At 55.4% G+C, this 16,046-nt stretch overlaps 1 protein-coding gene across 23 annotated transcripts in view; it reads left to right on the forward strand.

Moving 5' to 3' along the window:
• Nucleotides 1-16,046, forward strand: part of NCOR2 (nuclear receptor corepressor 2) — a 225,059-nt gene that overhangs the window by 105,468 nt on the left and 103,545 nt on the right. For all 23 annotated transcript variants that reach the window (XM_060118201.1, XM_060118204.1, XM_060118197.1 and 20 more), the window contains 2 exons: nucleotides 4,221-4,273; nucleotides 14,527-14,593. In XM_060118201.1, coding sequence (XP_059974184.1) covers nucleotides 4,221-4,273; nucleotides 14,527-14,593 — 120 coding nt within the window. The remainder of the gene's footprint in view (nucleotides 1-4,220; nucleotides 4,274-14,526; nucleotides 14,594-16,046) is intronic.

Below are 16,046 nucleotides of genomic sequence, written 5' to 3' on the forward strand. Positions count from 1 at the left end.
CCTCAGCAGGGCCTGCTTCGTGCCACCCAGGAGTCTGAGCTCAGGCTGGGAGGAAGGGCCTGGTGCTGCTCACGCCGGGTCTCGGGTCACTGGGCTGCACCCCGGGGAATCCAGTTCCCTGGAGGTCTCTCCCACCTGCAGCCCAGGGAACAGCCAGCCGAGGACGACAGTGATGGGCGCTCTGTGACCTCCCTCGGGGGGAGGCCTGGGCCCAGGAGAAACCCGCGTGGGAGAGGAAGATGATGAACAGCGCGGACGGCTCCAGGCAGGGCTCTGCGCAGCCCGGCCCTCCATCCCTGCGCCCTGGGGACCAGGCCTGGCCCCGAGCGGGCAGCGGGGGGAGGGTGTGGGCAGCCCCATCCTCCGCCTCCTCGCCCTGCCGCTTTGAGTACTGGTTTCCTTCCTGTTCAGAGGTGTTATTTTAAGAACGCCGTGTCACCAGCGGGCTGAGGGCCAGCGCAGACACTCTGTTTCTAGCAGTTCATCCACCTGGTTCTTCTCGGCCCCCCGCCGGCTGCCTGCCGTCAGGTCTGGAGGGGACCTTCCTTCCTTCTCCCCGAGACCCAGCTTCTCTTTCTTAGTCATTTCTGTCTGGGGCCCTACAGTCTGGCACATGCTCCCCTTTGTGCTCTCTTTCTCCCTCCGATTATTTGGCTGCGCCCCCATTTCTAGAGGAGGAAATGGAGGCATGGAGGGGGCGGGCCTTCCTGCAGGTACCCTAGGCCCCCCAGCCTCACTCCTGTGGGGTCGGCGGCAGGGACTTTCCCTCTTAGGTCTCGTGTCCCCTTGGCGGGGGCTGGAGACCTGGGAGGTAGCAGAGAAAGCTGCTGTGGGTGTGAAGGCCAAGGTGGCCGCGTGGCCACTAACTGGGGACACGCCTAGGCGTTGCCTGGCCCTGTGCGCTCCCCCGCCTGCAGGTAGCGAGGAGGGGCGTTACGGGGGACGCCCTCTGGCCCTGCCCTGCCCTCAGCAGTGCACCAGCCAAGGAGGTGTCATGATCCTCCTCACCCAGCCCGTCACCATGGCAACAAACAGCCAGCCAAGGCCGCCCTGGGCCCAGAGCCTTCCCTTCCCGCCCAGGTCTCAGTGCACCTCGAAGAATGCCCAGCGAGTGCCTCCTTGGGGGGCAGCCCCCTGGTCAGAGGTAGCACACCCCACAGTGTTCTCTGACTTCTTCCTGGCCTTTTGCTGAAGGCCACCTGGAGGGGCAGGGTGCTGTGTCTTCCTCTTACCCAGCGGGGCTGGAGGGTGAAAGTGATTCCTTCCCCTGCGAGTTTAGCGGGTCAGAGGCGGGCTGGGACCCCGCTGCCCTCCCAGAAGCCAGTCTCCCCTGTTCTGGCCCATCCCATGTTGTAGAAACGGGACGCCCCCCCGCCCCCCGCCCATCACTGGCACCCGGGGTCCCTCTATGTGGTCCTTCAGCCCCTCCTGGCCTCCTTAGACCGTGGAGACTTTGCCATCTTTAAAAGCAAAAAAAAGCAGTTGAGTCACCAAGTCTGACATTTCCTGGGCCACTCGAAAGCCCAGTGAGGTAGGTCCTATTTGCTCTATACCCATTTTCCATATGAGAAACCCGAGTCCTGGAGTGTTCAAGGCACGTGTCCAAGGTCTCAACAGCTAGTGAAATTGGGGTGCATCTGTTCCTAGAAACTGAACCTTTAAGCCATACTCATTCCCGCCTGGCCTGTGTTTTATTGGCTTGTGAGGAACGTAAAGGACCAGACGCAGAGTCACCTGGGGTTAAACACGGGCATTTGATGCCCTGGAGTTCAGCACAGGCGTCTTTGTAGGGCTCCTTGCTGTCCTGAGATGTGGGCTCTCCACCATGTGCAGTAACGTCTTGCCCCTCTCTGGCTGGGAAGTTTTGCAGTGAGTCTGACGGTGGTCTCTCCTGTTGCCTTCCTGTTCAGACACCCAGAGTGGGGGTGGGGAAACCTCCCCATTTTGAGCCAAGTACCTTGGAAGGGCATCTGACCCAGTGTGGTGGGACATGGCCTGTGCTAGCCACGAGGCGGCATCTCGATCCCAGGGGGAGCAGCTGGACTTGGGGCCTGCAATTGCCTGAGTAATGGTGAATTGTCATGGAGGGAACCTGGGGGACACCGGGAGAGAGGTGCCATTGTCCTCAGCCAAGGCTGCCTGCGATTCCCAGGGCAGCAGAGGCCCCTCCTTGAGGACCCCGCCCTGTCCACAGAGAGCAGGAGGCCTGTCCCTGGGGACACGGCAGGTTGGACCTGTGGCCATGCTGCTTGTGGGCGGTCCCCATCGGCTGGGATGATGTCAGGAGGTGTATTCAGGTCCATGCTCAGGGAGAAGTTCAAGGGTGGGGCCTGACGTGCCCCCTTCCCTCACCCCGGGGCCCTGCCCTGAGGCTTCAGGACACCACGTCTCCATCTTCACCTGCCCGGCCTGACCCGTCACACTCTGTACCTGGTTTTTGTACCACAGTCATCCATGGCTGTCTGGGAGGCTCCTGCTACCTGTGTGGGTGTGTGAGACAGAGAGAGGGAAGATGGGGAGAGGGAAGGGAAGAGAGGGCAACACAAAAAAAGACACACAGAGCCATAAAGAGGGGGGCATGCAGAGAAGGGAGCAAGCAGAGAAAGGGCCAACTCCTTCCTCCAGGGCTGGAGCTGAGAGGCGGAATGCCTCATCGCTTACCAGCCAGAGGCAAATGTTTTAACCTCTCAGGGACTAGATTTTCTCACCTGTAAAATGGGGATGGTAATTGTATCAGTCAGCGACTGCTGTGTAACAAACCAGCCCCAAATATAGTGGTTTGAAACAACAACCTTTTGCTGTTTTCCACGAGTGGAGAAGTCAGCTGAGCAGTTTCTCTCGACTGGGCTCAGCTCACTCACATCCGTGGGCAGCTGGGAGGTCAGCTGGCAGCTCACGGTTTTGCTGGGATGGTGCTGCTGTCCTCCATGCAGCTCTCTGCCAGGCTACACGTGGTCTCTTGACAGGGGTTGGGGGGGGCAGGCGAACAAGAGAGGAAGAAAGAGCAGAAACGCCTCGTCTGCTTTCATGACGTTTGCATCTGTCCCATTGGCCAAAGCAAGGGCGTGCGTGGGTACGGGGGGAGGGGCAGGAAAAATGGCTTCCATGAATGCAGTCACTGCACCCTGATGGTGATAATAACCCTGAGACGTCTTGGACCTCTCAGTCGGCCAGGTGCTGGGCTGAGGGCTTTGCACGCATTCCCTCCTTTGATCTTCACAACAACTCTCTGAGTTTAACCCCATTTACAGATGAAAACCTGGGGCACAGATGGCTTAAGTAGCTCACTCAGAGACACACAGCTGGACAGTGGCAGAGCCGGGATGCGAACCCGGGGGTTAGCCCCTAACGGCAGCGCTGCCGTCCAGCCGGGAGATAACACGACATCGAGCTCAGCTCTTGCCCCATCGCAGACACTGCAGCAACTTCCTCCTTTTCGTTGGCAGATGTGTTGCTGCATGTGCGCCCACTCCATTCATTTCTCACTGCTGTGTCGTCTTCGAGGCGTAAACGCGTCCTAACTTATTTCTTCCTCTTCCTGGAGGTGGACACTTGCTTCTAATGCGTTGCTGTTGTGAACAACGCGGTCCGGGCATTCTGGCGTCCATCTCCTGGCGGGACACAGTGCCCGACCGCTTCCAGGGCTTCCGCGGTAGGGGAAGGGGGTCGCACCTTCATCTTTTCACGTCTCCGGGGCACGTGTACCTGCGTACGTTTCTATCGGCCATGTGCACGCCTTCCAGTCTCCTCACGTCTTCACCAACCCCTGGCACTATTAGGCTGTTTTGTCTTCTGCTAGTCAGCGGTGGTGACGGGGCATCGCACGGTGCTTTGGCGGTCTTCCCCGTTCGAGACCATTGCTGGTCTCAGCTTCCCTGGGATGTGTGTGCTTGTCCCTGGGCGCTCAGGCCAGCCCTGCCCCGTGCCCTGCAGAGCGGCCATGGCAGCCACTGCGGTGAGGGCTCATGGTACCCACAGCTGTGCCCAGAGCGTTACAGCCTGTTCCTCGCCGGGGCTGAGGGCTGGGTCCCCGTGTTCCGTTTCATGCCCGCCGGCAGCTGGTTCCCACACCAGTGGATGGCTCCCTGGTGCCAGGGCCTGGAGCGCTGCGGCTGAGGGGTCCCAGGGCTCTGCAGTGGGGTAGTAGCCGGCCCAGCTCGCACCGGCTGCCCACAGCCCAGGCCCGGCTCCGACGTGCCTCCCTGTCTCTTTCCTTGCAGCCATTGTACAACCAGCCCTCCGACACCAGGCAGTATCATGAGAACATCAAAATGTGAGTACCTGTGGGCAGCCGTGCAGATGCACAGCGGGGTGGGGGCCTCGGGTGGGATGTGGGTTCTCAGTTCCCAGCGGGCTCCCAGCCAGGGCCAGGTGCTGGAGGAGGGAATGGAAGGGGGCAATCTGGGCGAGAGTTCTGGGCCTAGGATGGAGAGACCTGCGAGGCCAGGGGAGGGGCAGAGGGGGTGGCCCCGTGAAGCTTTGGGAAACAGACCTGGGGTTGGGGAGGGTGGGCAAGCTGCACGCACAGCTCTGGAGAGATAGAGGAGGAGGGCTGTTTGAGCAGGAGGATGCTGCCGGGCGGAGGAAAGTGAGCTCAAGGTGACGGGGGCGGCCATGGAACAAGCAGGGGCCCATGGTTTGGCCTCTGATGTATGCATATTCGGGACCGTCCTGTGGTCTGCACAGGGTGTCCATCTGTGGGGCAGCCCAGCGTGGAGCAGCTGGGAGCACTAATCCAGACCCAGAGGCTTTGGAGTGGCCAACATGACGTATCCCAGTGAGGGGGCGCCTTTTCCCAGATGGATGCTAGAAGCGAAAAACTATCAGTGAAGTGCCCCCCACAGTTGGTGTGGGCCGAGCTGGCAGAGCAGGGGCAGCTGGACTGTGCTGGACACCAGTGACATTACGTGGTAAAGCTGGGAGCCAGGTGTGGCTGCCGGAAGGGGGCTGGCTTTTCTCTTGGGATGCATTAGTGGGAGCATAGCCTCCTTGGCTGAGGAGGGGATATTACCTCATGTTGTTTTCCAGGAGCCCCAAAGGTAAAAGGGGTCTTGCCCCTTGAGGAGCATGTGGCTGCGAGCACTCCGGGACTGTTAGCTTAGAGGCAGACCCTTCGGGATCACAGTCATTGAACTGTTCAAGGTTCATTTTTGTGTGACCTCAGGAGGGCGGGGCTTAGCTGGTCCAGCGGGCGGTCCAGTTTGGTCTGATTGTCTGAGCTTCCTTGGGGTGGAACTGCAGGGTGGAAGTGCAACAGTGAGCTCCCCATCCCTGGAGGCATGCAAACCCCCCGATGGTTTTTAAGCTCCCCTGGCGCTGGACTAGTTGTTGCGGAGGTCCCTTCTGTTGTAGTTTCTGGACTCGAGTGACTAGTCTAGGCTCTGGTGACCAACACGGCCACCCACCCCCAAGTCGCTGATGGAGCAACCTAGACAATCCCGTGTTGCCAGCAAGGTCCTTGGCCCATCTGGGCTCGAGAGCACCTGCCTGTGAGGATGCTTCACCTGTATTGCCGGCCGTCACTCAGCCTGTGGCTGGCAGGGGCTGCGGAGTGTCCTGTACTGGGAGCGCTGGTGTAGTGCTAGGCTTTCTGTGTCCGCTGTGGCCTGTGCTTTTGTCTGGCCTTAGAGTGTGTTCGCTGCTCAGGTAGCAAATCCCTCTCAACTTTACATGGTTTATTTTCCAATCAGGCCACCGTAGTCTTTATAAGCTTCCTGAGACCTGCCTCATCGTGGGGACAACTGCTGGGGGTGGGGGAGGCCCAGATGGATGTTAGGTGAGGACCAGGGGGCCTTTCGGGCCTGTCACAGCTGGTTTAGGGGATGGGGCTGAGGTGTTCTCATCTGGGCAAACCTGCTGGGAACATTCATTCGTTCAATACATGCTTACTACACTTACTATGTGCCAGGCCCTGTTCTAGGGACCTGGGGGTTCAGCTGTGAACAAGACAAAGTTACCCATACTTTCATTAAGTTTTATCTAGCAGGGGAGACAGAAAACAAATGAGTTAATAAGTGAATAAGAAAACATCAGCTAATAAAAAATACTGTGGTCACATAGCTATCTTAAGCTCTTTATGCTTTAATCTACCTAGTTTTATTTTTCCTTTCAGCATATCAATTTTGATAGCAATATTATTACACTGAAACTTTTACATAAGTTTTTCACTAAACTAAAAATGAGTAATATTTTAAGCTGAATAATGTGGATGATTTCAGGCTATAAAAACGGCCATAGAATCCAAACAACAAAGGAAAAAGGTATCCATACAAGTAATACTGGCAAACAAGATACTGCTACATCTGTAAGTAGAATACAACTATAAGCTTATTGAACCAACGCCCTATTTTTATATCCTGTAATCTTCATCAGAGGATGGCTCTGGTCTACTAGAGTGCATTTTGGCTATGTAAATAACCGCCTAGTGAAATTGGTTCCAAATCTAAGTCACGGATGAACAGATGTTTAAGTGTAAAACATAGAGGTAAATAATTTTAAGATTTTTTTCCTGTTATAAGTGGTCAGCTTTATGTTAGAAAAATGTATCTGTAAGCAAGTTATTTGAACTGATTTCTTCTTAGAACTTTTAATTTTTTTTCATAGTTTGCCTCTGAAATCATAACCACTTCTGTAATTTTAATTTTTCAGTGTGGTCATCATTAAGTCAGTGCAGTCATTTACTTTAAAAAATGCTCTGAAGATGGCAAACAGGGTGATGGGAGAGAAAGTAAGGGGGGACTCTAGCCAGGGAGATCAGGGCAGGACCTAACAGTTGAGGGAACATTCGGGGACTGTGCGGCAGCTGGAGTGTAGGCCCCCCAGGCAGGTAGAAGAGGCAGTGCAAAGGCCCTGGGGCTGGACAGAGCAGGCGGGTATGTCCCGAGGGGGTTGGTGAGGGAGAGGAAGGTGCTAGCCAGATCACCCAGAGCTGGTGAGGAGTTTGGGTTTTATTATCTGTGAGAAGGGAGGCCAACGATGAAGTTTATGCTGAGAAGTGATTTGATTGGATTTGGGGGAGCCGATGGGCCGGGGGCATGTTGAGAGCCCCAAGCATCTGGCTCGTGTGGCCAGTCACTTACGACCAGTGCCTCGGTTGCCCCATCTGTGAGATGGGTTGCTGAAGATTCAATGAATTACTAGCCCTGAAGTGCTGAGCTCGGTGTCATGCGTGTAGGAAGTGTTCAGTGATTTTTGTTCTTTTTACTTTATCAGCAGAGACCAAGAGGTATCCCTCAGTCATTCATTCAAATATTCAAATATTTATGAGCACCTGCTCTGTGCCAGCTGCTGTTTGGGCCCTGGGGGGACAGCAGTGGGTGAGGCCTGCCATTCTGGTGCTGCAGACAGACAATACGCCTGTGATAGAAAGACAGCTTGGTGAGGACAATAAGACAGATCAGGCTGGGGCTGCTTCTCAGGGTGCAGAGCTTCACCAGGTCACCCCAGCCGCGCCTCCCAGCCTCTCTCCGGCTGCTGTAATTGCCGCCAGGTGGAAGGTTATCCCCTCCCCACGGGACCTTGCCCTGTCACTTTAATTTCTCAGTGTTTGCGCGCTGGGGCCGCGGAGTTAAAGTTAATTTCACGCTTGACTTCCTGCTGCACTGGCAATTGCGGATGTGTTGAAGTCACCTGTACCCACCTCAACTGCTGTCCTCTGCCACCTGCCTCTTCGGGAGGTGTGGGGGTGGCCACCCCTGCTCCCGGCGGGATCGGGGACGGGGGAGGCGGGTGACTCGCTGTGGGGTCTTAGCCCCAGGCCTCGGGACTGACTCCTCAGACCTCCCAGGCTTTGGGAAGCAGGGGAAAGGGCAGGAGATGGGGTGGGGGCAACCCCAGAGCCGCATCAGCCCGTGCTCCGTGGAGGGACTGGCCCCCTCTCTGCAGGCCGGACCTGCCGGGAGAGCTCGGAGCTGAATTCACTGGGTTGGGGAACCCACAGGTGATTCGGTGAAAGGACATGGGATTGACGCAGTGGTGATGGTTCAGGCTCCTGTGTGTTCTGCCGTGGCCACCCCTTCACCTGGTGTCCTCTCCTCCCCTCGGGGCCTGGAAGCCTGCTAGCTCCTGGTAGCTCTTCCTTCCCGATTTTCTTGTCTTCAGACTGATTTTTCCCCTCCTCAGCCCTCGTTGAGGGCTGGCTGATGCCCTGGGGCCGTGCAGAGGGAAAGGGTGCTCAGGCCCCAGGTTACGGTGAACAGGTCCTTGTGGTCTTGCTCTGGAGGTTCAGAGATGTGAAATAACTTCCCCAGGGCCTCACAGCCAAACTCCTAGACCGGCCCGATCTGCGCACCCACGCTGCTTCCCTCTCCTGGGTCTGCAGTCCGGACTCTGCCCCTCGCTAGCCCGGTGACCTCGGGCAAGTCACATCACTTAGCTTGTCAGTAAGTTGGTCTCCCTGGAGTCATTTTGCATGGGAAAAGCGCTTGGCCCCTGGTAAGCATGTTTTGGACCATCAGTCACCCCGGTCCGACAGGCTTTTCCCAAAGCATTCAGGGCCCTGCGTGGGCTGCTTCCCCCACAGTCGGGGGTCTGGCTCTCCCTGAACGCCCCTCCTCACTCCCTCCAAATTCACTGTCACCCTTACTCCCCCAGAACCCAGTATTCTCCTCATTTCCCTCTGCCCACCCCATTCCTTTACTTCTCCCAAGCTTCATCTCAAACCTCTCCTCCAGGAAGCCTCCCCTGATTGCCCCCACACTTTCCTTTTTCAGAACTCCATAGACCCCAGGGCCAGTCCTACCCAGGGCCTGGCCAGACTCTCCTCGAACATCCACAGACTCTCCATCTCCTTTTCCCTCCTTTCTGGTTCTCATTTCTCCCTCTAGTTCAGTGTCAGCCGACAAGGCCTATATTTCTTGACAGGCTGTGCTTTTTTAAACCCTGCCTTCTCCAGGAGATTGAGATATCCTTTGCACCCTATAAATGCCTCCACCGGCAAACTCATCACATTGCTGGTCTGTCGGTCCTTCCAGAGCCCTCTGGACTCTGTTCCCTATTTTTGGACAATCTCAGCAGAGAAGATTTGTCTGCAGTATGCCGTTAGCAGCTGCAATACCTAAACACTTCTTGGAACAAAATAAACACTCAAAAAGTGTTTGCCAGAAGAATGTTGGACAAGTGGTCACCCCAAACCAGATGTCTAGGGGCCTGCGAACCACCCAGATGCATGCCTCCGGGGCGGGAACAAAGCTAGAGGGGAAAAGGCTGGTGGGAGGCGGTAGGGAGTGGTGAGGACCGGGGTGAGCGGTGAGCTCCTCACGCTTTTAAAGGGGCAGTTAGTTCTTAGTTCCTTGTCTGTAGCCACGAGGGAGCGTGGCCAGGCTGCCTGATTTTTTTTTAAAGAGATGCTTTATGTTGAGCTTTTTATGCAGCAGCTTCTGATTCTCAATACTGGCAACAAATTCAGATTTTTTAGAAAGCACCGCAGTCCAAACACAACAGTCTCACGAGCTGGCTCCACTTGGTGGACTGCGCCCATTTGCAACCTGTGGACTTGACATTTGTCCTCTTTGGCAGTAAGCGGATGCTTCTGGGTGCCAGTCACGGTGCTTGCTTTGGAAGGAAACCCGGATCAGCAAGGGAGAATTCGTGCCCTCTGGTAGCTTTGGGGAACAGAGGCGGCTCCGTGCATCACCTCTGCCCCCACGAGTCTTTGTTCTCACCGAGGCCTCTTCAGCTCGAAGCCACAGCACCGTGCTTGTTGAAGCTGTTACAGGCTGTGCAAGTTTCCTCGGGCTGCCAGAACCTGTCACAACAACCTGGGTGCCTAAAAACTAGAGCAATTCATTTTCTCTCAGCTCTGGAGGCCAGAAGTTGGGAATCCAGGTATCGGCAGGGCCTTGATCTCTTGCAGACGCTAGGGGAGGATCCTTCCGTGTGTCTTCCAGCTTCTGGTGTTTGCTGGCTTCCTTGGCGATCCTTGGCCTGTAGACACTTCACTCCAATCCTCTGTCTTCACGTGGCCTTCTCACTGTGTCTTTTCATGTCATCTTCCCTCTGTGTGTATCTGCCTCTCTGTCCAAATTTCTCCTTTTTATAAGGACACCAGTCATATGGGATCAGGGCCACCCTCTTGACCTCATGCTAACTTGATGACCTCTGTAATGACCTGATTTCCTGATGCGGCCACATTCTAAGGTATTGGCGTGGGGGGTCAGGCCCCCAACATCTTTTTTGGGGGGCACATTTCAATTGATAACATACACCAAGCCCCCTGCAAGCTCTAAAGTAAATTGTCTTTGATCTCACTATGGCATTTCAACATAGGTCTTGTCCCTCTTTTTTTTTTTTTTTAAGTCTTTATTTTAAAATAGCTAGATGTACAGAAGAGTTGCCAAGGTAGTACAGTGAGGGGGGTTGGTTGCAGGAACCCCATGGATACCAAAATCCGCGATGCTCAAGTTCCTTATATAAAATGGCACAGTGCAGTCGGCCCCGTATCTGGGGATGTGGAACCCATGGACCGTACTAAGAATTCCCCGTATACCCTCCACCCAGCATCCCCCAATGCGAATATGTGACACGAACAAGCTACATTTATCAAAATTGCGAAAGGGACAGCGGTACAGTCCTATTAGCTAAACCACAGACTTCCTTTGGATTTTCCCAATTTTCCCACTAATGTCCTTTTTCTGGTCCAAGGTCTGATCCAGGTTCCTGCTCTGCATTGCATCCTCATGTCCCCTTGGTCTCCAGTCTGTGATAATTTCTCAGTCTTCCTCGATTTTCCTGACCCTGACCCTTTTGAAGAGGACTGGTCAGGGATTCTGCAGAATGTCCCACAATTTGGGTGTGTCTGATATTTTCTCAGGAGGCTGCTGGGCTTGTGGATCTGGGGGAAGAGTCCCACAGAGGTGAGGGGGTGCCCTTCCCATCATGATATATCAGGAGCATCCGACACCCTGACTGGTGGTGTTTATGTCACTACAGGTGGTGTTGACCTTGCCCCCTTGCTCAGGGAGGTGTCAGCCATGTCTCCACCGTTGAGTTGCTGTCTTTCCTTTCCCTACTCTGTGCTTTAAAAGCAGGTCACCATCCAGCCTACTGTCAAGGGGAGGGGAGTCCAGCTACACCTCCTGGAGGGGGAATATCAAAGAATTTGTGGACACAAGTTAAACTGCCACAATGATTAGTAAATATTTGGGGGAAATGCTTCGAGGCTATGCACATTTCCTGTCTCTCCTCAAAGTTTTGCCAACTGATTTAACGTTCACGCAAGGGTCTAGCCTGCAGTAATTAGCACCGTGCTACCTAATAGTGATTTTCAACTTCCCTCAGTCCTTCTACGTTCATTAATTGGAATTCTGTAAGGAACATTTGTCCCTTCTCCCTCCTTTATTTATTTATTCGGTCATTTATTTATATCCGTGTGGATGCGTGGTTATTTATTTTATTCTTCGGGCTATAATCTAGTACTAGCGATATTTATTTTGCCTCTCAAATTGTTCCAGCTTTGGCCGTCGGAAACTCTTTCTTTACTTAAAAATGTTCTGGGCTCATCTTGTATATTTCCTGCCACAGCTCTGGATGCAGCCATTCCTCCAGGGAGAAATGGCTCTTCTTTTTTTGTTTTCCTTTGTCCGTGCTGCACGCGCAGCATGTGGGATCCTAGTTCCCCGACCAGGGATTGAACCTGTGCTGCCTGTACTGGAAGCGCAGAGTCTTAACCACCAGACTGCCAGGGAAGTCCTGAGAAATGGCTCCTTTTATTGGAGAATGGTGTTAGAGACCAAGACCTCGGTGCTGGTGGGTTCATTGCTCTGGGCTGTCATTGCTTCTTGGCCGTCTCGGCTGCCGTCTCCAAGTCCAAACCCCTCTCCATTGCCCCGACCTACAAGGCCCTGTACAGCCGGCCCTGCCAACCTCTCAGCTGCCCTCCTCCTCCCTGTTGCTCCCCTGTGTCCCTGCCCAGCACTCTCCAGCCACATGGGTCTTCTGTCTGTTCTTCAGACACTCTGAGTTTGTTCCCACCTTAGGGCCTTTGCACTCCCAGTGCCCTCTGCCAGGAGTGCATCTCCCTCTGGATCGCCCACAGCTGGGTCCTCCTGGTGATCAAGATATCAGCTCGCAGCCATCTCTGAGAGACTTTTCTGCACCCTTGAATCTAAAATAGCTACACCCTCCCCTCCCCCAGTCACCATCCCACCCTCCCTGGAAGTTCCTGACTCCAGGATTATCTTGATTATCTTGCTTATTGTCAGCGTGGCCCCTCTAAGCGTCACCTCCATGAGGGCCGGGGACTTTGTCTTGCTCACCTCTATGTCCCCAGGGCCCAAAACAGTGCCCGGCATATAGTAGGTGCTCAGTAAACATTTGCTGAATGACTGAGGAGATGAAAGCACAATGCTACTGCTCCCATTATTCGGATGAGGAAACTGAGGCTGAGACCATCTGAGATTTGTTCAGAGACACCTTGCTGTGGAATGAGGGGTTGTGGTCTCAGCCTGTGTGACTGAGGACCCCTAGCGCCCGTCCTGCTGGGGAGGGGGAGGCTGATGTTAAGTATCGAGACCTCGAGGCGGGAGGCCTGGCCGATGGGAGGCGAGACCAGAATGACCCAGGGAGCCGAGGGTCCCCTCACTGACCCTCCTGGAAGTGGGTGTGGCCTTTCCTTGTCAAGAGATGGGTGGAGACAGGGCTGAGCTTGGCTGGGGTCCACAGGTGAAGAGGTACCATGCAGGCCCGTCAGCATCTCCGACTTGAGACCAGGTAGTGGGGATGCCAACCTCCTGCTGGAAATCACTGCAAGGCCTGGGGACCCTGGTCCACCTGGGGATGAGGTGTGCTGGCAGACTCCGACAGCCGCTGGGAGGTGGGTCTCTGAGGCAGTGGTGTCTGTTTGCGGGGGGTGAGGGAGCAGAGAGTGACTCCCCATGGGGTCCGCAGGGCAGGTTGATTTCAGGCCCTTCAGCCCCCGGGAGGCGTGTGTTGGGGGAGCTTCCTCGTCCATCAGGGCCTGGAGTGCCCCCCTCTTTGTCTTTTTCCTGAGGTTGGGGTCCTGGTGGCCCACAGGTACCACACCTCCTGGAGGCTGGACGGGGCGGGGCTCCCAGTCATCAGTGTGTAAGCTTTTGGTAAGAGTTTGGATGCGGCTGAGAATATGAGCAAGTCGGGGGGCCCCTCCCCAGAAAAGTTGATCTTGCTGTACACCCGGCTGGGGGGCAAGCAAGTTCACGGGCCTGATGGGCTCTCCGGGGCCTGTCTGTGACTCCCGCAGGCCCCAGCTGCTACACGCTGCTGTGCGTTGGAAGTTGTGGGGAAAGGGCCGAGGGGAAGGGGGTGCTTGGGGGTGAGTCTTCCATCCTCTTCCGTATCGGTCCGCATCTCTGAGTCTCCCTCTGCCTCCTTCTGGGCCTCCATCCCCCTTAATTTGTTTTTTATTTTATTGAAGTATAGTTGGTTTACAACATTGTATTAATTACTGCTCTACAGCAAAGTGATTCAGTTATACATATATGTACATTCTTTTTTAATATTCAGTATGATCTATCACAGGAGATTGAATAGAGTTCCCTGTGCTGTACAGCAGGACCTTGTTCACCCATCGCCCCCCTTTCCTTGGATCTTGTCTTCCTCTGCCTTTCGGCCTGCTCCCCTCTGTCCCTCTTTTCTCTCTCTGTCTCTGTCTCTGTCTGTCTCTCTCTCGCTCTCTGCCAGGCCCCAGGCCCCTCTCCCTCTGTCCTCATTTGGGATCTGATCTCATCCACCTCTCTGTCGCTCCCTCTCCCTCTGTCTCCCTGCCTTCCTCTGGGGCTCCGTCTGTCTGTCTGTCTGCTCTCGTTCCTTCTCCCTCACTCCTGGTCTGGTGTCTCTCTCCTGTGCCTGCCTCTCTTTCTCTCTGAACAGCCCGCATCTCCCCGGGGAAGCGCCCGCTGCCCTCTGAGCCCGCAGTGCTGTGTGTGGCCTCCTTGGTTGAGGGCTTTGATGGCGAGAGGGGTCTGGCTTCCCTGAGCTGAGGCATGAGACCCCTCAGGTGCTTCCCGGGCTTCCTGCTGCGCTGGCTCCCACCAGCCTGTCGCTGGCTTGTCCATGTCACCCCCACCCCAGGGGGCACAGCAGGGGCTTGGTTGGAGGTGGCTTGTGGTCACAGAGGCCAGACCCCAAGACCCTGCCCCTGTGCAGCTGCAGGTCTCGGGGGCTTGGTCTCCCCGGCCTGCGTTTCTAAGGCTGTGGCAGTTTCTCTGTGGCCGGTTTCCCGTGGCAGGTGTGGCTGACGGGAGAGGGGAGCCTGGCTGCGAGTAGGGGTGATGGCAGCTCCGGGGAGGGCAGGAAGCCACAAGACCTCGCCCCGCTTCGGAACCTTCTTTTCTGCAGACCACGCTCAGCCTAGGTGTGCGTGGGGACACCTCGTACGTGACGGGGGAAGGGCACACACGGGCAGTTCGTGGCTCACCCTGGGGGGCTACGGATGTGTCTTAGCTCACCGGGAGCCAATAGGGGCAAGTAGGGGCAAACTTCAGCACGGGACAGAATTCCTGAAAGCCTGCATTTCTGACCTGCCCGGTTGGCCATTTCCACCCTCCTTAGAAACCAGGCGATGCGGAAAAAGTTAATCTTGTACTTCAAGAGGAGGAATCACGCCCGGAAACAATGGGTAAGTCATCACCGCGTCCCCCACCCCTAGAATCTCTTCTGTTGCCCCCTCCCCTCCACGGACCAGGCTTCCTTGAGAGCCGAGACCGTCCAGGCCACTCAGGCCACACCCACCGGGATCCCTGGGTTCTGCAGCTCATTCCTGCGTGTCCAGGGTGTCAAGAAAAGCCAAGGGCAGTGAGAGAAGTGGGAAAAGACAGCAGCTGCTTCCGTGAAGCTGGGGGCTCAGGGCTCGGCTGCCTCAAGGAAGCTGGGGTGTGAGTGGGTGGGGAGGCTGGGAACTGTGCCCCTCCTTTTCCAGCCTGGAAGGGGAGAAAGCAAAATGTTGGCCGGGAAAATTGGTTCCTTGTCGGAGGCCCTACTGTGGCTATTTTAGGCAGAAAGAGAGAAGTTTGTTGGCAGAGGTGGAAGACTGGGGTGGGCTGTATGCTGGGTGGCGGTGACTGCAGGGGGCTCCCTGAGAAATGAGCTTTGCCCAGCCCGCTGTGCCCATTCCAGGCTCAGGAAAATCCAGGCCCAGAGAAGCAGTGAGGCCCCCCTTGCTTAGAAAGTGGTACGGACTCCTTCAACCCACCGCACACTCTGCCGTCTCAGCTGGGAGGCATGCCCAAGGCAGGGGGAGCACATGTGAAAGAACACCTTTAGTTGTGGTTTAGGGTGGGCGTTTACGTCACTGATTCACTGAGTGATGGAGAGGGAGTTACCCATTAGTATTCTTTCAGCTGTGAGAGGAAGAAGCACTGGCTCAGATGGGCTTAAACAGTAAAGGAATTTGTGTAGCTGATATGGAGTTCAGGAGTGGTTTGATCAGGTTGCACCTTCATTTCTATGCCTTTTTTCTTCAAGTCTGCATATTAGTACATTGACAAGCTGGTTTTCCTTTGGGACCTGAATTGCTACAGCAGGTTTGAGTCTTTTAGAGCCAGAGAGAGAGCTGCTCTTTCTCAGACCACCTCACAAAAGCTCTGATTTCACCACTCGAGGGCCTCGGTCCCTCTGAACCAGTTTCTGAACCCACCCTGTTCTGGCCTTAGACCTCAGCTGGGCCCTTGGAGAAGGGATACATTTCTGGCCCAGATGCTGGGCGACTGGGAATCTGGTTGGGCGGCACCCTAGACCCCAGGGCCCCACGGGGTGAGAAGTGGTGGGCTTCCCTTTTCTTTTCAACCTCCTCAGACTCCCAGATTGACTGGATGGTGACCAGAGGCGCCTGGCTGGATAGATGGGGTTCATGAAACGGGGCATCCCATCTCATTCATCGAGTTAAGAAATACTTACTGAGCACCTGCTGTGTGCCTGAGTGGAGGAGACACAGTGATAAGTGCCCTGCAGAGGGATGGGTTCGGGGACAGCCTGGATACCCGACCACAGTACTGAGAGAGGAATGACCAGAAAGGACCACCCGTGTGAATATCTGGGGGTGTGAGTGTCAAGGAGAGGGCGCAGCAAGTGCA

Source organism: Mesoplodon densirostris, chromosome 15 (genome assembly GCF_025265405.1).
Source record: "Mesoplodon densirostris isolate mMesDen1 chromosome 15, mMesDen1 primary haplotype, whole genome shotgun sequence".
Classification (NCBI taxonomy): domain Eukaryota; kingdom Metazoa; phylum Chordata; class Mammalia; order Artiodactyla; family Ziphiidae; genus Mesoplodon; species Mesoplodon densirostris.